Consider the following 23,697-nt stretch of genomic DNA (forward strand, 5'->3'; position numbering starts at 1 on the left):
TTTTGAATCCCCCTCTACCTCATTCCATCTGTAACACCTGATGCTCGCCCGCTCTCACCCTTCCCCTACCCCAGGCTCACCCCTCGCCTCTTCGTAAAGCTAAAGCTAGCCTCCCTAATGCTAATATTTGGTTAATGGAATTCTAGACAAATGGTTTTTTGTGGAAATAAGACGGTTTTTAATATCGCGATTCAGTTTCAGCAACGTTTTTGCCTCGCTCACTCTTTACGCTTTTTTGTCTTTTTGCTTTAGATCTTCATGCTTTTATATATTTGGCTGAAAGAACTTTTCGGGGATGTTTTTCAGCGTTTAAAGGTTTTCTATATGCAAGTTTGAGATTTGTAGTTTTTGAATAGGATTTATTGTCTCAAAAACATTTTGATATTTTGCAACAAAATTTGTAATTCTCTCCGTCTTGTCAGTCTACAGGTTTTTGAATAATTTTTGGCAGGGCATGTTGACGCGATCATTTTGTCCGCACTGAGATGCTATCTAAAGTACACTTTTTGGCAATAATTTTCTCTTGGCTCATCAGATGAAGTTTTTTTTAGTATTCTGATAATGTGGTCCTTATTGAAACGATTGTTTGTAGTTGGTTTTCACAAGAAATACTCAAGTTATTGTTGTTTCAACGAAAATACCTGAGTAATTATTTTTGAAATTGCTTGTGAGTTTAAAGTGCTAAAAGATGCTTTGCTTTATGATCGCTTTTATCTCAGAAGAGGTGAAAGATTGTTTCAGCTTTTATTCTTTTATCGGTGATGAAATTGCGAGTGAGTTCATTGTCTTTTTGACAGGACCAAGGTGATACGTCTACGGGGGCAGCAGTCGGAGGGGCAGCATCGTCTGACAGGTGGTCGAATGCCGATGATATCTTCAGAGAGTTCGATATACAAGGTTTGTTTCATCCTATTTTGACCTAAGCTGCTGATTTGTCAAACAGTCACTTGAACGAAACAATTTGGCGTTTAGAATAGTGGAGGCTATTGTTGAGACAAAATCGTGTCGCTAATTTGAAAAGAATTATTGCATCCTTGCTTTTTTATTTTTCTGTTGTGGTACTTTTTCAGCATCTGAGTCTGCGTCGGGAGCGAGCTCTTTCTTGAGTGCGGTGGTGTCTTCGGACGCACTTCAGTAGGTTTCATCAGTTGACATATGGTCAACAAAGCTTTCCCTCGGTTCCACTTGCCCTCTTAGTCATGTGACACTTAGAGCAGCGATTGTATTGCTCATAAAGTTCAACCTGCAATTAGAATCGTTTCTTTAATAGGCGCAAAGTTGTTTGCATGAAGTGTTACATCTCTGGTGTTTTGTTTGATTTCTGACGAGTGGATTATCGAATTACTCCAAATTTATTGTCTCAATTTTCTGGTTTAAAAAAGCTTTCAACTGATATTTTGGATCTATTCTGTTTTGCCCCCCCCCCTCTTTGTGAGCATAATTTTTTTATGACACCCAGGCGCACGTGGTATTTTCTTATAAAGTAACGTGCTATATAACAACATATTATTTGTAACCGGGGGTCATAAAAAACACTGGCGGGCGAAACAATATAGATCCGATATTTTTAAAAAATATATACATTGATGGTTTGGGTTCTGGTCTGTTCAGTGGTTTGGGTGCACGTGTTAGCAAGAGTGTTTGTTTGGTGGTTTCAGGGGTTCCCCAAATTCAATCCTCGTCCGTGGGTGTTGACCCTTCTACGTCACAGTCCTCTGGTGGTGTCCTCTCTACCCCTCCTTCGGGTCCCTCTGGTGCTCATTTGGAGTCATCTGCGGGAGAAGGATCTTTACTTAGTTCGAGGTGGCTGGTGAAATTCTTTCCCTTTCTTAATACATAGTCACTGGGCCAAGATAGCTGCCCCATATTTGATGTAAACGTCTATTGGGCTGGATGTACAAATTGGACCATGTAAATTGCTTTAAAATGCAAAATCACTGGCTCAGTGATTATTTTTCCAATTCAATTCTTTTCTCAGTCACGTAATCCAGGTAATGATGTGCCAAATGTTTTGCAATTATGGAGAAGGTTTGTGCCATTATTTGACCCTTTATTGAACCGGTGTTTCACATGAAATGGAACTAACTAATTTGTACGACCGCAAGGTGTGGCTTCTTACTGATGGGTTCAAGATCTAAATACATTTAAATTGATAATTCTATGCGAGGACCTCTAGTAAGTAGCAATTTGGCCATGCAATGTCTATTCGTAAATAATTTGATGACGTTGCAGTGGACTGGGCGCCTCGGGTCGGTCCCTTCGTCAGGTGGCAAAACTAGAAATGGCTCCGTCAATTGTGAACTCGGTGGACATTCCTCCCGTGGAGAGTTATCTCTACCCGAAGGAGACACAGACTGATGACTATCTCCTGCCACAGCCCACAATGGCACAGGGAGCTGGGGATGGAGAGGAAGGAGCGACAGGACAGAAGGAAGACATAGATGAAGGCAAGAAGGAAGAGGAAAAGGTGAACATTTAAAAATCTAGTAATATTTCATCTGCACTGAAACAAAAACTAATGAATTTTCAGTGTGTTACATTTTTCGACTACACTCAAAAATTAGTTCAACACATCAAACAAAATTTTAGGAAAGTGTACCCGACATCGGCCAAAAGTTGTCTGATCAATTTACCACCGACGATATATTTACGATAGAAACTTGTAACTGACACGTTTTGAAACCCGATGAGCTTATCATTAGTTATGGAGATTTTGTCGAGTTTCCAGGTTTTCAGGAAGTTATCGAGATTTCCTTTTTAGTTTTTTGCTGCTGAGCGTAGCTTTATTGCGGTTGGCGCAGCAATTTTCTTCCTCTTATTGTCTTTTTTTCCGAGCTGCAAATCGAAAGAGAAATTTGCTCACGAATTAATTTCTCTCTTATACTGTCATTTTAATTGCTCTTAGACGATTTTTTTAGCAATTATATTAGTCCTGCTGGTCTTCTTTATGAAAATGTTTGTACTACAAATTTTTTGCCTAATCTTTTTCCGTCTAACCATCTGAATTTCGTCATCAAAGTCGGGATAAACTTCAACTTAAGCATTAAGTTCTCTTACAGTCTTACGGCTCACTAGTCTCTAAGTTTGCGATTAACCAAAACTGTTTAGGGAACTAATGGTAGTTCCCCGTCTCTCGGAAATTAATGGTGTGAAGTGCGGTTCTTAGAGTTTGAAACCCCTCCGTCTCATTCTTTCCTTCCATAACCCCGCGCTCACCACCATGTTCTCCTCCCTCCCCATGCTCACCCACTCAATTTAGCTAAAGCTAGCCTTCCTAAGCCCCAGCTAGCTACTGATGAAACCAACCGCTCTCCACGTGTTCGAGAGCAGTTTTCCGAAGTTAGTCTTTTAACTGCTTTTATGTGCGTAACGTCATCTGTTACCTTCATAGCTGTGAAAATTGCGTTTGATATTCGATTGCTTGATTCGCATCTTAAATTCATGTTAGTCATTTTTTAAAGATCTTACTTCTGATATTAAGGTCTTGCAAGGCAACTCTATCTAAATACAGACTAAAAATGAGAGTGCAATGATGGCAGATACTAGTAAGGCTTATCAATTTGTATGAGTTGTTTTGGTTTGGTTTGGTTTGGTAAATCGCTTAATATCCTCATTTTCAACATAGTTTTGCATCTTTTTGTCCTTTTTTAAGTTTCAGAGATACTTAGGTGCCAAAAAGTTTACTTTGATAATATATGTGAAGAGCGTGATTGTGCATCTCACATTTCTTTTTTGTTATTTTGATTGTTTCTCCTAAACCGCTTTTCGAATGAGCGGGAAAGAGTTTTTTTCGCCAATTGAGTATGTGAGAGAAACCACTTGAATAGAAACTAGATCGTACTGTGAATTTTTTGCTGTTCAGAGCTTGTGTTACCTATTTGAAGACATTTTTTGCGAGAAACCTTTTGGTATTTTCCGCCATGTTGGCAATATCGGTTGTTTTGTTATTAGCTGTTTCAAAAATTTTGACAAGTTCAATAAATTGTAACGAAGTGGTTCTTAACCACCTGTTTCCATCGTCTGACCATTTTAATTTTTGTCCTCATGAAGAAGATAAACCTGTTTTTTGTCTGATTTGAGTTTTTGCTTTCAAGAAGAGGATAAACAGTTAGTCCCCGGAATACTTTAATTTGCTGAGCAATTCTCTTTGAGCGTTACTGGTCTTTAAATGTGCAAAGTTCTTAGAGGACATAAAATCATGGTGTGAAGGTCAAATTTATACCTCCATAATCCCCCCAGTTCGTCCACCCTGCCTCATTTCATTCCACCCTTAACCCGACGTGCCTACCCCCTCCCCCAACCCCATCCAAACCTCTTACATACACTCTCTATCTCTCTCTCACCCACACACACACACACACTCCAAACCCCATCAGTTAAGCCCCGCTAAGGCTATCACTTTCTCTACTCTTTCCCCGTCTCTCAGATTGGCTTAAACTCAGCATACAAAAGTCACAGCCAGCTACTGACAATGTCATCTGAGAGCACTTCACTCTGTAGTTTGTTTTCCGAGGAATATTTCTTTTTAAGTAGTTGCAGTCGTTTAATCTTTTTTTTCGGTTTGATGTTGCTATTCCTTACACTGGATAAAAGTTTTGTGGAATCCTCAAAATTGAAGGGAAAATGCTGATGAATTATGTTCTTATGAAGTTTCATCGTTATGGAAAACGATTTTGACACACATCATTTGTTCACTAAAAACTTTTTTCAGCTTTATTTCTGTATCAAGTCCACTATTTGTCAGACAAATTTATTGTACACATTGATCAGATGGTCATTTTCAGTTCCCTCATTTTTCATTTTTGCTCAAGTTATTTTTTGGCGTTTTCTTGATCTTGGCGTTTTGTGTTTATAAAGATTTGTAGCTACAGATTTGTTGCCGTAGTTATTGGTACAACAGTCAAGTTCGAGCAGTGCTGAAAATAACATTTTGAGATTCCATTTGCATATCTTGTGAGGCAAAAGTAGTAAAAAAAAGTTTAGAATTTCCTTGTTTATTTTCCTAAAATTGTGACTATTGTATTATGCCTGAAATTCTTTTTTAATGGTCAGTTCAAATTTTTCTTTTCTTAGGCGGAGTGTTCTGGCTCGGTAGGTATCAAGTCATCCTGAAGAATGTGATTTGATTTTTGATAAAACAGAAAGTTATAAGATCTGAAGATAGAACCTGCTTAGAACAGCTAACAATTCAGAGCAAACGCTGCTTACCCAGCCTCCTGCTGGTAAGGTTAGAGCTTTAAACATGCGCTGTCTTGTTAAATATAAACACACTCTGGGTCTGGTAGATGGAAACGTAATTAAATTTTGACAAAAGTTTCGAATTCTGAAAGAAACGTTTGTACCGAAATTATATGAGATGATTAAACTTCAAGCTCTAATCACAAACACAGAGCTCTGTCCTCCTGGATATGTTGCCTGCTTATAAGCTCAAAGTAGTTTACTTGTGTACAAAATCTGAAGCTGGGATATGTATTTACTTTGCAAAATGTTAGGTAATAAATATGAGACGGGTGTATAATTTTAGGTGAAAGAGCAAGGAAGCAGGTCTGCCAGTCCTGTTCCGGTGGCGAAAGAGCTGACAGACGAGGAGAAGGCGGCCATTGTGAGTTCAGAGGGATTCCTAACATTCCTCACTCGCTCCTCCCAGCTTGTGGAGAGGAAAATCACACATGACCCTGATGTGTACAAATGCTACACTCAGGAGGACGATGACAAGAGCTCGTGAGTTAACACTGAACTGTTAAGCAAATTCTGGCGTGTCTTTTAAGTTTAGAATGATGGCAGTTTCAAATGGATGTTTTTAATGGATATGCAGATAAAGAATATCAAATGAAGCTTAAAGCAAAAGAGTTTCCACATTGATGCACAGTTGCATGTGTGGCGATTGTCCAGCGTTAACTTTGTTGTTCCAAACCTCCGAATTTTTTTTTGAGGGGGGTGGGGAACTTTATTTGACGCGGTTTTTAAAATTCAGTGTGGACGCTCGCTATAATTTGCGGAGAACTGGAGTGGTACCATTAAATTAATCTTCCGGAACTGATCACACTCTTCTAGAGAGAATTTTATTTTGAGGTTCAATATTTCACTTTTTTTGGTCTTTTTTAATGCAAAATGTTTGTTTGACCGTTTTGGCTTTTTGAGTGATTTTTACCCCATTGAAGTTTTGCGTTTTGCAAGGTGTGAATTTCTTAGTCGTCCTAGTCGTCCTCCTCTTGCACTCTTACAGGCTACCCCCCCCCCCCCCCCCCGACTGAAGCAGACTGCCATAGATCACTGCTCCACTAGTCGTTTGAGAGCAACTCTTCCGTCGTTATTCGGTTATGATAATCATGTCAAAAATTGTGCAACATTTTATTGCCAGAAGCACTAAATGCATTTTATTAGAACTTGATTTATTAGCATTTGCAATTCTTACCAGAAATTATAAAAGAGCATCGAGCCATCTTGTTAAAAAGCGCAGAGCACCTTTTTTTAAATGTTTTTCTTATACATTGACAAGTTTTCTATTTTTTTCACATCAAGAAGTTTCAGAGCACTTCAACACAGCTGTCAGTTGATTGTCGTGCAGTCAAAAACAATAGACAAAAACAGTTGCGAAAGCACGGTGCATAATTTTTAGAAAAAATACAGCGATCTATTTTCAAACTTATCTAAAGTCCTCAAAATTTGATCCAGTGTCTTACATTGTGCGTAGTGCTTTTCGATAAACACAACTGAGAAACTCATTGTGGTAAAACAAAGTAAATGTTTATTCTTTTGCATCATCTGGTCGCTTAAAGGAACATAGAATCTCCAGTTTCATGACAGGAATTCAGTATGACCTTCATACACGTCGGCTCTTCAACACTTCAACAATGTCTGCTGACCTCTTTGTACCGTGGAACCTAATGAAACTACTCGCAACAATGAAACACTTAAAAACCAAAGCAAAGGACGTGCTATTTTCTAGCACACCGGGAAAGTGGCCAAAAATAAATCCAAAAATTGTGGCACGTTACAAAAATTCTTGGAAATTGAGATTTTCACTCGAAAAATTTTGAAGAGTTAGTTTAGACTCAGGAATCGCTTGCCGAGTGCAATTGAAGTCTGATAAGACTTTCATTTATACGTGCCCAGTAGTGCATCATACCTGGAGCTCGGTACGGGTACAATGGTGGATTAAATTAGGCAATCAGTGCTGGTTACTTCAATCAATTTCATTGAGAAAAATTAAGGCATAATTGAAAAGATCCATAAGTGCTTTATTAGATGATATAGAAATGAGTCAACTCGAAAATAATAGCTAATATCCAGAGACGTGCCATGAACGAGGATATATGACTGTTTTTTTATCATATACTGTTAGGTCGTGCCTATAATTACTTAAGCACTGTTGCAATTTGCATCTCTGTTCTTTTTATGCTTGTGTATTTAGGAGTATGCACCCTGGTAGTCAGGTGAAGGTGTCGCGTGTGTTCTACCAGGACTACTGGTGCAACAACTCAGCAGTCAGCAGCCTAGATTGGTCTCCCTTCTTCCCCAATGAGCTCGTCCTTGCCTCATACCACTCATTCTCTGTTAGTAGCCGACACTCGTTGTTTCTCTTGTCTTATGATATCATCTCTAAGCTAGATATCAGCTATGTGCACAATTATTACGCTTCAGCATTTTTTAAGACCAAAATCTAGCTTAAGCAAAATTTTCAAAGTGGTGCCTAAACCTCATCCAAGTGTTCGTTTTCTCATCTGATTTTATTTGCTAATTCTGGGACCAGGAAGTTGACATCTGAACTAAAGATGTGGGTGCTAGTGTCTTAATCAGTTTTGAAAGTTGTCAGCGTGCCTACTTGTAGATCGTTTTATGGTTTAGCGTCAGGTTTATGAATGTAAATGTTAAGTTTTGAGTGTAAAGATTTTTGTTTGTTCCAGGCTGACCACCACCCAGCAGCTCAATCCGAGTCGGGTGGATCTCTGGGTGGTCTGGAGAACTCTGGACTTGCAATGGTCTGGAATCTGGGATTCAATGCTGATACTCCCGATGCAATCTACCAATGTCAGGTGAGAAATGGAACGTTTTCAGACATTCGAAGCTTTTTTCAAGCCGTTATTATCCCAACGTTTTTCCAAAATGATCCAACCTGCGTTGCAACGTATAATTTTATTAATAGCTTCAATGGCGAGCTATTTGAGCTATTATTGGCCTTTTCATGGTCAATAGCCGCCGTCAGCCTCTCAACGGCTATTATTTAGGCGCTCTCGTTTTTACTATTATTGTGGCGCTGTCTTTTAAGATCTGTTCACTCATTTTCATGATTTTTAAAGTCAAATTAGAGTAGTGATGTTAGTCACACCGAAACAGGAAGTGAAGCAAAAAAGCGAGTGGTTTTGCGGCGTGAATTTTTTTTCACTCTAATTTTAAAGTAGAGTGAGAAAACGGTGTTTGAAAAAAATTCGCTTTCTCGCAACTAATTTTTTTGTTCACATGTGGCAATTTCACTTTGATTTTTACTGTTTTTTCTGTTTTTGGAATCTAATTTGTTTTCTAAATGTCTTCCCAATCCAATTCCTGTTTAAAATTTGCGTTACATTTTTGATCACGTTTTACATAAGGCACAATTTTCAAGTTTGACTTCTGACTGACTTCGCTCACTTTTTCAACTGATGGATTGTAAATTCTTTCACGCATTCAATTACGCAATGTGGTGAATACGGTCAAAGTCAAAAAAGAGGTAAAATCAAAAGATACGGGGTAAACTGATAATGTCATTAAGTCATATTGCATGAGATTATCAAAGTTCAATAGAGCGATTGCTAGCTAACATTAGTATTAAGCTTAATAGCCTTCAGTTTAGAAGCAGAATTAAGTATAGTTTTAGAATCCAACTGAAACTTCACGCCAAATTAGAACGCTTTTTGACATTGAAAAAAAAAACAGAAAGAAATTTGGTCATGAGAATTGACTTACGGCTTTTGCTGAATTGAAATTTAGTTACAAACTGATAACAGTTTCGTAAAAACAGAAGTGTTAATTTCTACAATTATAACAGGAAATCAATAAATTGAAGCATCAATAAATTGAAGCAGTGTTTTTTCTACAATTATAACAGACAATTGATAAATTTTGTAACCATGTTTATCAATTAAGTTTTCTACAGAAATGGAGGAGCTTATAAGTCTATCGTGGTTTTTCTAATGTTATGTGGGGATTTCAATGTTTTTGACTTCACAGAAGAAAGGTTTTTGATCGTGCACCTGTATTATTTAAAACGTTAGTTCATTTTTCCTGAATTAGTTCAGTTGGCTTTTATTTCTAATTTTTATCTGATTTTAAGTTTGATGGGTGATTTTATTGGGTACCAGTTCATCGAAAGGGTAATTTTTTAGCAGCGATGATGCTAAGGGTCCTTTCTGGATTTCTTCACGCTATTTTCTCAATCAGTGCTTTCTACTTTTTGAGGATGTGTTTTGTGGAAGTCAAATGCTGCTTGTGAACAGAAGTTTTTAGGTCAATCTGGTCAACAGAAATCCAAAGAGAGAATATTATTGTTTTTGTTGATTCCTTATTCTATAAGAGATCAAGAAAAGGAGATGTTTTATTTTTTTTTCTGTTCAGAGAGCTAATTTTTATTTTTCGCATGGCGCTTTTTCAAAGCAGTTGGTAGGTTCGACTGGGTGAACATTTGCTCTTAGTTTATAATTTTTTTCATCTGCAAATGGTTTTTTCTTATATTGCTTAATAGCTGCGTCCTCAATTCCAGGCGGCTATTATAGCTCTCCTAATTTTTTTTTACTTTTTTTACGTCGTGTATCAGATTTTCGTTTCGTCTTTCCCTGACTTCTTGGAATTGACTTTTTCAATGACTTACCTCACTCAAAAAAAAAGACTTCTGAACTCACTTATGGAACTTTAAATTTTATGAACATTTACTTGTTAAAGGTCAATAGTGTGCATCTAAGTAGTGCCAAACATATATGTCATAATTCTTGATTATTAGAGTCTTGAGTTTTTGATTTCGAATATTAATTTTGGGATCTTCTCCGTTTGTGCCCCCAGTACGTTATGCGCCCCCCAGTTACAGAGCACGTGCCATTACATAGTAAGTCATTATGTAAAAAATATTGCACGTGAATCTGAGGGGTGCAAATAATATGCGCCCACTAAGCTGAGGAGGCACAAACGGAAAAGATCCTAATTTTGAAAAACCCTATTAGGGCTTTCTCCTTATAGAGTTTATGTGTCGCATAAAAATGACAGTCCAAAGCTAACCCAAAAAGTCTTGTGTTCTATTAAAGGACTGGTGGTCGATCTGTTTATCTAATCTCTTTAGTTGTTTCAATTCGTGGAAGGCCCCAAGCGTCTATCGCGGCTATTTTCCGGCAATATGCCGGCTATGTTTACAATTCGAGGGATTTGAATTGTATTGGGGCGCTGTCTTTTTTAAATATCTGTTCACGCATTTTCATGATTCTTGAAATCGAAATGGCGTAGTGATTTTGGTGACGCCTAAACAGGAAGTTGAGCGAAAAGACGAGTGCTTTCGTGGCGTAAAAGTTTTCCCTTATTAATAGCCGCCCTCTTCTTCTCAGCCGGCTATTATTGCGCTCGTATTTTTTTTTACTTCGTCAAACTTTTTTTCGCTTTACCATTTTGCCGCTTTTTCGACTTTTTGCGTGAAATCTTTTTGACTTCTCTAGGCTAGTTTCTCTCTTCTCTCATTCTGCTAAAAGTGAATTTGAACATCAGTTGCTAAGCAAAGCAATTCAAAATGAACAGAGTCGGTATAAAAAATTGAAGTCAGAAATAGAAACGGGATAAACCCATAAAGCCCAATTTTAGATGCCCGCTATTTGAACGTCGTTCCTATAAGTCTTAGTTACCACTTAGTTTCCACCTCTAATGCTCATTGGTGTTGATAGTAGCCCGTGTAGCCTCTCTCTAAGAAACAGAAGTATGTTCAACTACGAAATGCCATCAAAATAAATCGGACTTAAAAAATATTTTTGTACAAAAATCTTTTTTTTTTCAATATATTCTATTCGTTCAATCCCAATCATGCTTATTGGAATCAACGGGGGCTATTTTCCGGCAATCTGCCGGGTATGTTATTTAAAGTAGGAGAAATATTAATACCCACCGTCAGCTTTTCAACGGCTTTTATTTGGGCGAGCTTTTTAAAATTCGATTCGCTTTACCTTACGTTCACCTTTTTGTTCTCCACAAGTCACGATTGACTCGTGGCTTAGCTCACTCACCTTTTCAACCGAACGGATTTTTAATTCTTTCACTAATTGAGTTATGCAATATAGTGAATACGGTCAAGGTCAAAAGAGCAAAATCAAAAGAATTTGGATAAACTGATAAAACTCTGTCGCAAAGTCATAGTGCATTAAGTTGTCAGCGTTTGTTAGAGCGATTGCTAGCTTGCATTAGTATGAGGCTTAGTTTCCTTCAGCCTAGAATCTGAATCAAGTGTAATTTAGGAATCTAATTGAATCTGAATACCAAATTGGAACACTGTGTGAAATAAATTCTGTAAATTTGTATTTCTTATGTCTTTTTCTGTTTCAATCCCCATATGCGCTCATGGAGCTCGTAAATGAAAGCTATATTTGGCCAGTTGGTCTTTTTTGTAGCTTTGGTGACTTTTTGTGATTTCATTGGAGTCAGAAATTTCCTTCGGGTTTTGTCTGTGTTCGATTTTTTCCGTATTTTTGTTTTCAGTATTTTACATTTTTTTCTCTAGAACAGTTATTTTTAAGATATCTTCTATGTTCTGTCATTCTAAAGGAAAATAATTCTAGTTTCATGGGCCAATATACATAATTAAATATTTGTTTGTTATGAAGATTTAATTTGTTAGTTTTTGGTTGAAATGACTATGATGGCACATTTTTTCAAAACCTTCAGTAAAAACGTAGTTCGTATCTTTTGTTTTTTTTTCCACTTTTTCCCTAATTTATGTTGTGCTGAGTCTAATTCCCGACGTATAAACGTATTCTTACTATGCCGTTACTAGTTTTAATGACTGATAACCTTTTTTCGAAATTGTGGAGTGAGATTTTTAATGTACTCTTTGATGTTTTATTTGGTATATGATCTATTGACTATCATAGGCTGTTCTTTTTGTGATTAATTTAGTGTATACTCTGTTAACTTGCGAATTTTGTTTTCAATTGGAGCTCATACTCAGGTCTTCAGTTTCTATCTCCGTTGATTGTAAATTAGAACTTGTCCTGCTGTTTTTTTTTTTTGAGGTCTCATCGTCAAATTGTTGACGAACGTATGACATAGCGCTCACTTCAAACATGCTTTTTGTTCATTCATTCTTTCATGCAATTTTGACTCAATATCGTTTGTGACTTCATTATCCACTCTTCTTGACTTAACTCTCAAAAATGACTTCACACTCTCAAGGAGACTGCTTTCTTTATTTTTTTAAACTGAAGGAGTTAAAGTCAACTGAGTGTTTGTCACTCTAATTGATGGTTATTAGGGGGATGCGAATAGAAACTGCAATAATTTATTGCTTCCTAATCAAAATATATCATTCAGCAATATAATATTCCAGAATGCGGAGCTATCGATGCTATTTATTGGCAATCTGACGGTTATGTATATCTTAAATTTCCGACCAAAAAAGATAAATGTTTAAAAATTCTTATTTTTCTTTATTGGTTTACCCATATTAAAAACTTGAATTAAAAAAATAACATTATATAGGATGCATTGGTAATAGTGCTCATTTAATGCAGAATAAATGAGACTTTCAAAAAAGTTTTAAAAGCAAAATCTGTCTTATATGATTTCAATTTTAAAATTGAGTCAACTGTCTATTTCTTCAAAATTGATGTCTTGTAATTGATTATTTTCAATTTAACTTTGCGAAAACGTGAAGATTGTTTGATGGGATTAATATAAAAATTAAACTAATTTTTTCGGGCGCTTCTGTGTTTTTCCATTCACGCTTGTCTTTTTTTAATGCATTTTTTCTGCTTAGCACTTTTGACATATCATAGTGGCTTTTACACCGTTGATTTTTCTGTTTTGCGTTATCTAAATTTTGTTGTTATTCACAATTTTAGCTGGTGAAATCACTTGGTGGCATTATATCACTAAAAGTCAATTGAAAAGTGCGTCAAAATTGGTGTCCTTTTTTCACTTCAAATATTAATAGTGGTGTTTCAGAACTCGTCCCGCTATATTGTGTACTTCGTCAGACCAAAATTTGGTTTGCTTTTCACCGCTTTTAGACCCAATTTCACCGCTTTTTCAACACTGTGCAAAATATTTTTGACTTATCTGGGCTAAATTGATTTAATATGTAGTTGCCAGGTCTATTGCTAATTGCTACTGTTAATAATTGCTCTTGAACGAAGTTCATAGCAATTATTGTAAACGTGTGTATCTTTTTTAATGCAAATTTTTCGCTTGACAATTTTGCGTTTTTCTTCTAGAACATTCTTTGACTTCTCAAGTGACTTTTTGACGCTTTCGTGCTTCATTTTTGAATGGTCGCTATTGCTCCGAAATAAAGCTAATATAAAATCGGTTGCAGAATAGGAGAGATTAGTGATCTGTAGCGCAGTTGTTAATGATTGTGGCTGGGGATCGGGAGGTCAGTGGTTCGAGTCCCGGAGGGGAACAGGTTTTTTGCACCCATAAAGAAAAATTGATCTAGGCTACAGCCCCTGAATTAAATTGCCTCGCCTGTCGTTCAAGAGCAATTCTTCCAACATTTGTCGGTTTATGTTTATTAATTGCTCTCAAACGAAGTTTGTAGCATTTATATTAGTCCTGTCGGTCTTTGTGCGATTTTTCGCTGAACCGATTTTTCGTCGGACGCTTCTGACTTTTCGTTCTCAAAAACGGGATCAACAGGAAGCGCCCTCCGGGCCTCAAGCGCTCTTCCAGCCCTTCAGCTCAAACTGTTTTGGAGACTTTTACTTATGGTGTGATGGGCGGTTGTTTGAGGTTGAAGGCCCCTCCACTGCTGAACCCACCCCCACTATTGCCCCCACCCCCCGCGCGCTGTTACCCCCACTCCCATCCCACTTGCCCCAACCCCCCCCCCCCCGTTTCTAGCTACTGACGAACAACCGATCGTTAAAAGCAAGCAAATTTATACGATTTTGCAGTTTTTTTCAATTCTTTTGACCGTTTTGATTTTTATGAGACCCAGTTGTCAAGGAACCTCCTCTAGGTTTTTATAATAGGTTACTGCATAGTTTCTTGTGGTAATGGAATGGTTTCAACAACGGTTTCATTGTGAATTTTAGACTTTTTACAAATGTGCAATTTCTTCAAATTTTTTGACAATAATGTTTCCTTATTCAAGGTTTTCTAAACTAAGGGCCAAAAACATCATAAGAGGTTTGGTTATAAGTTACTGACAATTTTTTATTGGCCATGGAATAGTTTTTCAACTTATTAATGTCACAAATTTTAGCAATTTTTTGGATTTTTTTCAAGGTTTTTTGAATTTTTTTTTCGTTTTTTAGGTCTTTTCAGCCTCAAGAGCCAAGGAGCCTCTTTTAGGGTTTGACAATAGGGTACTGTATACTTCCTAGGTGTAATGGAATGTCAGGATGTTTAAATCTTGCAATGTAAATGCAAAATTTAAACATATTGAGTTTCAGCTTTTTTGGCATTTTGTGCTATTCCCAATTTTTTGACATTTATGGTCTTTGTTCTGGTTTTTTTGAGCCTCAAGAGTCAGAAAAACTCCGCTAGGGTTTGATAATAAGCTACTGGAAAATTTTTGTTGGTCATGGATTAATTTTCAACGTTTTAATATCACAAGTTTTATTAATTTAATTAAATTTGCAATTTTTTAAGTTTTGTCATTTTTTTAGGTTTCTCTAGTCTCAAAAGCCACGGAACTTCCTCTAGGGTTTGATAATATTTTAGCGCATAATTTAGAGATGTAATGGAATGTTTTTCAAGATTTTTTTATCACAAATTCAAACATTTTTAAAATATTTGCAATTTTTTCTCGTCTTTTTTTCCGGCATCAGGGTTTGATAATAAGCTGCTGCATAATTTGCAGAATTAATAGGTCGCTGATCAATATTTCTATGACTCCAGTTTTATTAATTTTTGGGATAAATTTTTACATTTTCAAATTTTTGGAAAATTTTTATGTTCCAGGTGAATGGATCATTGAGCCATTGAAAATGTTTCGGGCTGGAAACAGAGATACTGGATAGTATCTTGAGACATTGAAGTGGTTTCTAAAATAATAATATCTTGAATTTTAGCATGATTTTGTTAATTTTCTATTGTTTCCAAAAATTTTTCAATATTTGTCCTTTTCTGAGTTTCTTTCGTTCTTTCCCGTTCACTTTTTATCTCTCTCTCTTTCTCTCTCTCTCTTTCTCTCTCTCTCTCTCTCTCTCTCTCTCTCTCTCTCTTTGTTGATGCCGAACTTCAGCTGCTGTTATGCGGCGTAATGTCATCATCTCTGATCCTCATTAACAATGAGTTATAGCAGAAATGTTTTTATCATAAATGACTTAACAGGCAGTTTTTAGGAAATCATTGTTGATTGATCTCAAACGCAAATCGTAGCAATGATAATCATCGTCTCCTGTAAGTCTCTTGTATGCAATTTTTTTCTTGGCCGATTTTTTGTCTTAGACCCATTTGACTTTCGTCTTCAAAAACGGGATAAAGAGGTAGCGCCCCGTTTGCATTAAGTTCTTTTAGAGCCGTTCAGCCCACTAGTCTTCAAGTATGCAATTAACAGAATCTGTTTTGGAGACTTATACTTATGGTGTGAAGGGCGGTTCTTAGAAATTGATTCCACACCCCACCAGTCCCCCCAATCCTCATTCACCGCCCCCACATCAGTCCGCCCAATCCACTTTTGCACGCCCGCTGCGGTGCACGCCCACTGCTCTCACCTTAGCCCCTTCAATTAATTTAAAGCTATCCTCACTAAACCGTGGCTAGCTACTGACGAAGCTAACCGCTCGCCGGTCGTTTGAGAGCAATTCGCCCGACGTTAGTCGGTTGTGTTTCTTTCAATCCCAATCGGGTCATGGGAACTAATTGCCGCTATATTCCGGCAATCTTCCAGGTATATTTTGATCACTGTTGAGTTGTTATTTTCTCCGAGACATAAGATGGTGGTACTTGCAGCAGGTATTAAAATCGCAATTTTTACTTTTTTTTGGTCCTCACAGCTCTTGTGCTCATTTTTTTGTAATTTATTACTTTCTTTTCAAGTGAGAGTTCTGAGTGAGATGTTGAATTGCATTTGAATCGATTTGAGTGATTTTATCTTAAAAGGAATTAATGATGCCTTCAAATTCTTTTTCAGACTTCGCTAAAACGTCTCAAAATCTTTTTCAGATTACGCTAAATCTTTTCAAAGTCAAGAAACGACTTCTTTGTAACGAAGACTGATGTTTCTCGATGTTTGTCTGAGTGTGTTAATGGTAGAAACTCCTTGGGTTAAACGAAAGGAAAGTATCATTTTTCCCAAATGTTTCATGTTTGCAGACATCTGTGGTGAATGCTGTATTCGCCAAGTTCCACCAGAATCTGATAGTTGGTGGTACTTACAGTGGACGAGTTGTCATTTGGGACAGCAGGAACAACAAGCGAAGTCCTGTACAGAGAACTGCTTTGCCCACACAGGGACATACTGTTAGTCATGCCAGGCTACATCCCTAAAATAATCCCACCAGTAAAATAACATCATAATAATTCTAATTTTATGGTAATTGGCATGACTATAGATTGTTGTAGCTAGCGAGGTTATAATGGTAAACAGCTGTCGTGCTCAAAATTCGACCAACAATAAGTCCAATGGAATTGTTTAACCTCATCGGCAGCTTTTCTTGGGTATTGGGACTTTTATTTTTGTTTAAGGGTTAAAAAATCAATTGGAAATGCTTCTCCTTGCTATTGCTTTCTACGTTGTTTTCGGGCAAGATTAATTAACTGTCTTGATTGCGTGAGTTAGTGGATAATTTTTTGACTAACTATGATAAAAGAGCACTTGTAGTTACCATACATAACCAACCTTTCGGATCCCATGGAAACATTCGGTTCTTACTTCATTCTGATATTTTAGCATTCGGTACGTGATTTAGAAAAGTGATTCTACTGTTGATGTTTCCTGTTATTTATTATCGACCAATCATTTCATGTCCTTGGTGATTATCAATTTTTGAGTTGAGTAAAGCAGCAATGTGGTTAGTTCATGCGAATAACAGCTGTGCGCTGGCGATTGAAGCTGCATCTCAATGAAAGGACAGTGATGTCTATTTGTCTCTTGATTTGATCCTCCGCGTTTCTTCGATGTAATAAGATATCTCAATCCTTCCCAACAGTCCATTGTAGCAATCATGTCTTTATGTTCACAGTTCACGTAACACCGTTTGAAGTCTCTGAGAGGACAATAATTCCTAGGCTATAAGGCGTCTTCACCTTGTTAAGACCTTAAACAACTAACTTATCCCACCTTTTCATTATGAGGGAGAATTTGAGAGCAATTCTCAGGCAAATTTCGTAAACTGTAAATAACTGTTGCCCTTAGATTGTGATTCTTTTTGGAAAACTACTGGACGCGTTTAACGGAATGCAAAGAATGCAAATTTTTATTTTTCAATTTTCAATTTGCATCGTGAAGGATTACAAAATGTTTTGATCAACCCATGGACTAGTAAAATTGAAACAAAAGCACTTCAGAAAAAGTCTGCCAACTTTTCCCTCATTTTAACTATTTACGCTGAAATTGCGTCAATTACTTTGTGTTTTGGGGAAATTGTTCAACTTTATAAATATCTTCTAACTTTTTCTGACTTCAAATATCAGCAATTTTTGCATTGAGACCCGTAGATTAGTTCTTGACTACTTGCGAATAATAATTGTTCCGACCCCACTTGTGGGGGGAGGAACTATATACTCAAATGGATTTTTTTGTTCAGACAATTTTGGCCGATCGATATATTCATCGCAGAGAAATGTAAGTGGTATCATTAAAAAGCTCGCCCAGCGTAGAATTCGAAATTAAAAAGTTTTTTTTTTCAAGTTCGTATTTTTTGAGGAGTTATCGAGGATTGAAGTTTTGTGTGAACACGGGATATTTGGCATGATTGTTCACTTTTAGTGTAATTTTTCTACACTAAAAAGACTAGTTCTGGTCTCATAGGGAAGTTTACTGTAAAAAACCAAATTCTATTTGAGAGCTGTTTTTTTTTAGAAAACTTTCTTTTTTCGTTTCTTTTTAAGTCACCTAGAGACTAGTCACTTTTCAAATCGAGGTTCCGTTAATGACAAATTTCATTTACAGTCAAATGAAGCCCAGAGAACAGAAGACTCATTTTCAAGAAATCGCTCATGTTTTTTTTTAATTTGACTCCGAGTTTTTGTAATTTTTAATAAAATTTTGATGTACTTTTTGACGTTTTACTTTTTTTGGAGTCCCATGGCACACTCGTGTTGACTGAAAGTTCAATAGGTTTGGCAATGAGCCTTAAGTGATCCTATCTAGTGCTCTGAGTTGACAGCTTATGGCTGTTAAGACTTCAAAAATTAATTTTTCGAAAAATTTTTTATGAACAATTACCGATCTTAAACTTGTTTTTCTGAACTGTAAGTCAGTATCAGTAATGACAGGACCCCCTCCCTTTCTGCTGCAACCAAACTAATCAGATTAGCAGTTTTATCTTCTAACCATTGGTTTTATGACTTCGATGCCACAAGATTTGAAAAAAAATTTAAAACTTTTGGATAGATATTTTTGTAATTTTGGTTCCCGCTGAAATCTTATCACATTATCTTTATATCGATAGCTCCAACTGGCTAAGTGATAACGTTCAACGGATTAAACATAAATTTTTCAGATAAAAAATTATGGTTTAACTGGCTTCGACACTTTCTCCTCAACTTTTCTACTGATTTTTTTGTTTTTGCCTGTATTGGATGTTGTTTTCATAGTCAGTAGTCTTATTGTGATGTCTCATTGATTACCTATGAATGAAAAATATACTTCGCCTCCCATTGAGAAACAACTGAGCGTATTTCTTGACTTCCGTTGAATGCTATTAAATTTAATGGCTGTTAAGTCTTTGAAATTAATTTTTCGAAAAAATTTTTTGAACATTAACCGATCTTTAAGTTGTTTGCGAACTGTGATTCAGTGTCTGTAATGACGAGATCCCCTTATTTTCTACTGCCACCATATTTAAAATGGTTAGCGGTTTCATCTTCTAACTATTGGTTTTATGACTTCGATGCCACAAGGTTTCAAAATTTTTTTGATCTGGATCTCTTCGTATTATTGGTTCCTGTTGAAATCTTTTCATGTTATCCTAATATTGATAGCTGCCGTTGGCTTAGGGAAGGCGGTCAATGGATCATAGATAAAGTTTTCTATTAAAAGGTTATGGTTTAAAGGGCTGCGACACTTTCTTCTCGCACTTCTCTACTGAATTTTTGGTTTTTGCCTTTATTTGTTGTTGTTCTCAGTCAATCTTTTATTATAATGAGTTATGGATGACTTGTGAATGACAGACATCATTGTGAATTTAGCGAATTTATTGGCTTCCATTGAAAGCTATTGAATTTAATGGCGTTGATACCATTGATTTTCTCAAAAGTTTCGTGGTTTAAATGTATTTGTTCATAATTGTTGATTTCTTGAAGTCATGTTGTTAAAAAAAGAAGAATCTCATTGCTGTTAAAAAATTAGTTGGAAATAGATAAATTTTACTTGAAAGTTTTTTAATGTCTTCGCCACTTTTTCTCGCTCAACTTTTTTTTGAATTTGCGGTTTTTGCCTGTTTTTTTAGGTAGCCGTAAATTGCTGAACGGTCGCATAACCCTGTAATGGAGTATTATGTGAGCAGTGTTAACCAAAGCAGTCAGTTTAAAGTGAATAGTCTTAAAGTTTATAATAGACATTTCCAAAGATTTTTTAAACATTTTAGTTTATGATGTTCTTATCGTCAACTTGTATCTTTTTCTCATCATTGAGAAGTCCGTTCCCATTCCTTGTGTTTCAAAACTTTTTGTGAGCACTGTATTTGTGTTTTTTTCTTCTTATAGCACATTCGCGGAATAACAAATCCAATTGACTTTCAAATTTGCCCAAATGAAGTTAAATAATCATTCAGTCTAGCTTGAGCTGAATTAGTAATTAGTAATTCGTACAAAATACATAGTCTTCGGGTAATAGCTAATGATTTTGTTGGCTTCAATAATTTTTGTTTTCGCAAATTGTAATTTTTTGAGTTTTTCTGCATCTTTAGTCTGTTCCTATGGCTTAGTCTAACCAAAAACAGGCCGTATTGGTTTCATAATAAATTTTTATTAAATTTTTCATTGTTAAAAACCAATGTTTTTTAAGACTTAGAAATTATTTGGTTTACAAATTGTTTATTGCTTTCTGAATTTCGCCTTCGCCTCATTATTTCTTCTTTTGTCGATTTATTACCTAGTCTCATTAAGGAAAAATTCCATCTGCTGTATAGTTGGGAAAAATGAATGTGTGTAGTTAAGGTTTTTTCCGGTTAATTTTTGGCGTTGTTACTAGGTGCTTTTAAATTTAGGTATTTAGTTTTTGCCGTGAAATTTTTTTTTGCTTATCTTGCTGTTTGTTTATTCTCTTAGTTTTTGTAATTACAGATCTCGCGAGCGCTGTAATGAGGTCTGGCATTATGTATTTCAATTGGTAGTTAGGTTTTGAACCGATGTTTTTAACTCAAATGTCTATTTTTGTTATCTCTTCATTTGGTTTACAATTAAGGCAAAAATGTAGATCAGCTCGGGTCGGAACATCATGTGCGAACGCACATTAGCGAGCCTCCTTGTTTCTTTACAATTCAGCGTTTCACACAGAAACGCTGTAGTAGGTGCTTGAATTATTGGTCAATGAGTGAGGGCTTTCTAGAGGTGTTTGCCTCTTTTCGCTCAAATTGTAGCCCCGTGTTCTGATTATTTTTTACTGGTGAATAGATAACTTGTGAAGTTATAGCGCTTTTTTAGCCTAAAATGTCTCGCCATTTGACAAATAAAAGTTCGTTGGCTACTTAATAAAGAAAAGATCCGATACCAATTTTCGGAATTTTTAGCATCTAATTTACCATTTGCTAATATTTTCTCAAGTATAAGAACTACACTACCCCTATATCTGCGTGCGAGAAATTGAGTCTGCGAGAGTTTCCTTGCAAGAAATTGTGAATTGAATGGGACGAGGACTGTTGGTTGTGTGCCTTCGAGTTTAAGAAGCGTTTTGAAAAAGATAATACGCCGAGCACATTTTTGATCAACCCCGTTATGCTATGAAAATTGTTTTTTTTTTGCCAACAAAATGATTTAGTTTTGTATGATTTGCGTGTAAAACTAATGTAGAACATCGAATTAATCTTTTACTGACTCATCAGGCACCAACAAGAGTTTAAATGGTAACACAGCAATTGTGTTGTTTTTCAGCACCCTGTGTTCTGCACGGAGGTGGTGGGAACTGAGAATGCCCACAACCTCATCACAATCTCATCTGATGGCAAGCTGTGCTCGTGGAGTCTGGACATGCTCTCAGAGCCACAGGTAACGAGAAGTTTTCTGACAGTAAGAAATTCTTTTCTGATGCTCAGAGCAATTTTCAACTGAGTAAATTGAGTTTATCAACCAAATAAATTTAAAGGATTTGTAACAAAATGAAATAAATCAACAAATCATAAATCTGTCATAATATTTTCAAACATCAGTTTCTGTTTTCTTCTTGAATATAAAAATGGTTTTAACTCTCGTCTTACTTTTAAAGGGAATTTTTTCGTGCTGATGAGAAATATTATACAGATGAATTCATGTTAAAGCTTGTTTTGATTAAAATTCTGTCTGGTTCTGAACTGTTTTAGTTGAGAATTTGCTAAGCGTTTAATACGACGGAGTTATCTTGCTAAAATATATTATGACGAAATTTTATCAAGGATATTTGTTCAAAAGTCTCTACTGGAAATTGGTTTATCTCTACGGGAAGATATCTTTTCTCGGGAAGTGGAAAAAAGCTAATGGGCGAAACACTGTATCTGAACGAACATTTGTTTTCTCGTTTGCGATTTTTATATTCACGTGCGGCAATTTTACTTTGATTTCTTTCGTTAGTAGTAATAGGGTGAGCAAGTCTCCCCGGGGGGGGGGGGGGGTGTAGACCCCATGTATTAAGATAGGGTATAGGAGTAATTTTTGAGAGAGGGTCTACACTAATGTATTAAGATAGGGTATAGGCGGCGTACATGTTTTAAGATTAGTAATAGCGGCCGCCACGTATTAAGATTAGTAATAGCGGCCGCCACGTATTAAGATTAGTAATAGCGGCCGCCACGTATTAAGATTAGTTATAGCGGCCGCCACGTATTAAGATTAGGAATATCCTCCGCAATGTATTAAGATTGGGGATAAATCTAGGGGTGTTCCAGGGGGTGAGTAGTAAGGTGGGAGCAGATCAGGGTGATTTTTCGGAGCCACTTCTCACGTGATTTTAGAGGTCATTTAGGGATTAGCAGGGAATTATACATGCAGCGCGCAGGGAATTGCACAGTCAGCGCGTACGTACAGGCGGGGAATTATACATGCAGCGCGCAGGGAATTGTACAGTCAGCGCGTACGTACAGGCGGGGAATTGTACAGGCAGCGCGCATTAACGGACAATTTCCCTCGCAGTAAACTTCAACATTTTTTGGTTTAACCACAGCAATGTATTAAGATTAGGTATAGCCGCCGCAATGTATTAAGATTAGGTATAGCCGCCGCAATGTATTAAGATTAGGTATAGCCGCCGCAATGTATTAAGATTAGGTATAGCCGCCGCAATGTATTAAGATTAGGTATAGCCGCCGCAATGTATTAAGATTAGGTATAGCCGCCGCAATGTATTAAGATAAGGTATAGCCGCCGCAATGTATTAAGGTCAGTTATATCCACTAAAAATGAGAAAATTGAAAATTTTTAAAAGAATGAATTATGAAGGTACAAAAAGACAGACACAGTATTAATCAAGTACATTATAAGTAATTTTAAACACAACAGAGAGCGCTCACAATACAAAAATTGATTCAATAAATTACAAGTTCAGTGGTACAGTATGAATTCCATCAGATAACACTTTTCGTTTAGGATAAAAATATGAGAGTCCTTTCTTTGTTTGTTCATAGGTAGCGACGCAGTGGTTGATTGTCCGAAATCCTCTATTTGTAGATGTTAAATTGATGATTTCTTCCATCACTAGCCGATATTTTTCCAATGGTCCATCTCCGGTCTCTTGCAATGTTCGTTTGTTCAGTCCTTTGCTGCTGAATTTGTACTTATCCGATTTGGCATCGTAGCAACAATATGTTTTGCTACAGAGACAAATCATTTCAGTACATCTAAATTCTTCCTTGAACAGACCTGGTTCACGCTTATCGTACTTTTTATGTTTATCACAACAAGTTCTAGGGAAGAAATTTTGTACAGCATCAGCTTTGAAAGAATCATCACAATCGTGTTCCCTCAGAGTTTCCCAATCTGCTTTTTTAGATGGACGAATGCAATCGTACAAATTATCGTGCGCTAGAGCTAAGTATAAGGAGTCAGTGTCCATTTCTAACTCTTCGAACGTGTCGACATCGCAAAATTTATCAAAAAAATTGTAATAAAGCTCCAACATACGTAATTTTGCGTACTGAAGTATAAAAAAGCCGACTATTATCGGTTCACGGTGCTCAA

At 36.5% G+C, this 23,697-nt stretch overlaps 1 protein-coding gene across 1 annotated transcript in view; it reads left to right on the plus strand.

Moving 5' to 3' along the window:
- Positions 1 to 23,697, plus strand: part of LOC142340508 (dynein, cytoplasmic 1, intermediate chain 2a-like) — a gene marked incomplete at its 3' end in the record, with an annotated part of 131,395 nt that overhangs the window by 8,428 nt on the left and 99,270 nt on the right. Inside the window, exons 3-10 of the mRNA XM_075391083.1 lie at positions 798 to 897; positions 1,659 to 1,803; positions 2,233 to 2,467; positions 5,525 to 5,721; positions 7,415 to 7,556; positions 7,908 to 8,036; positions 16,483 to 16,629; positions 21,424 to 21,537. Of these exons, the coding sequence (XP_075247198.1) occupies positions 798 to 897; positions 1,659 to 1,803; positions 2,233 to 2,467; positions 5,525 to 5,721; positions 7,415 to 7,556; positions 7,908 to 8,036; positions 16,483 to 16,629; positions 21,424 to 21,537 (1,209 nt within the window). The remainder of the gene's footprint in view (positions 1 to 797; positions 898 to 1,658; positions 1,804 to 2,232; positions 2,468 to 5,524; positions 5,722 to 7,414; positions 7,557 to 7,907; positions 8,037 to 16,482; positions 16,630 to 21,423; positions 21,538 to 23,697) is intronic.

Source organism: Convolutriloba macropyga, chromosome 5, assembly GCF_964194025.1.
Source record: "Convolutriloba macropyga chromosome 5, txConMacr16.3, whole genome shotgun sequence".
Lineage (NCBI taxonomy): Eukaryota > Metazoa > Xenacoelomorpha > Acoela > Convolutidae > Convolutriloba > Convolutriloba macropyga.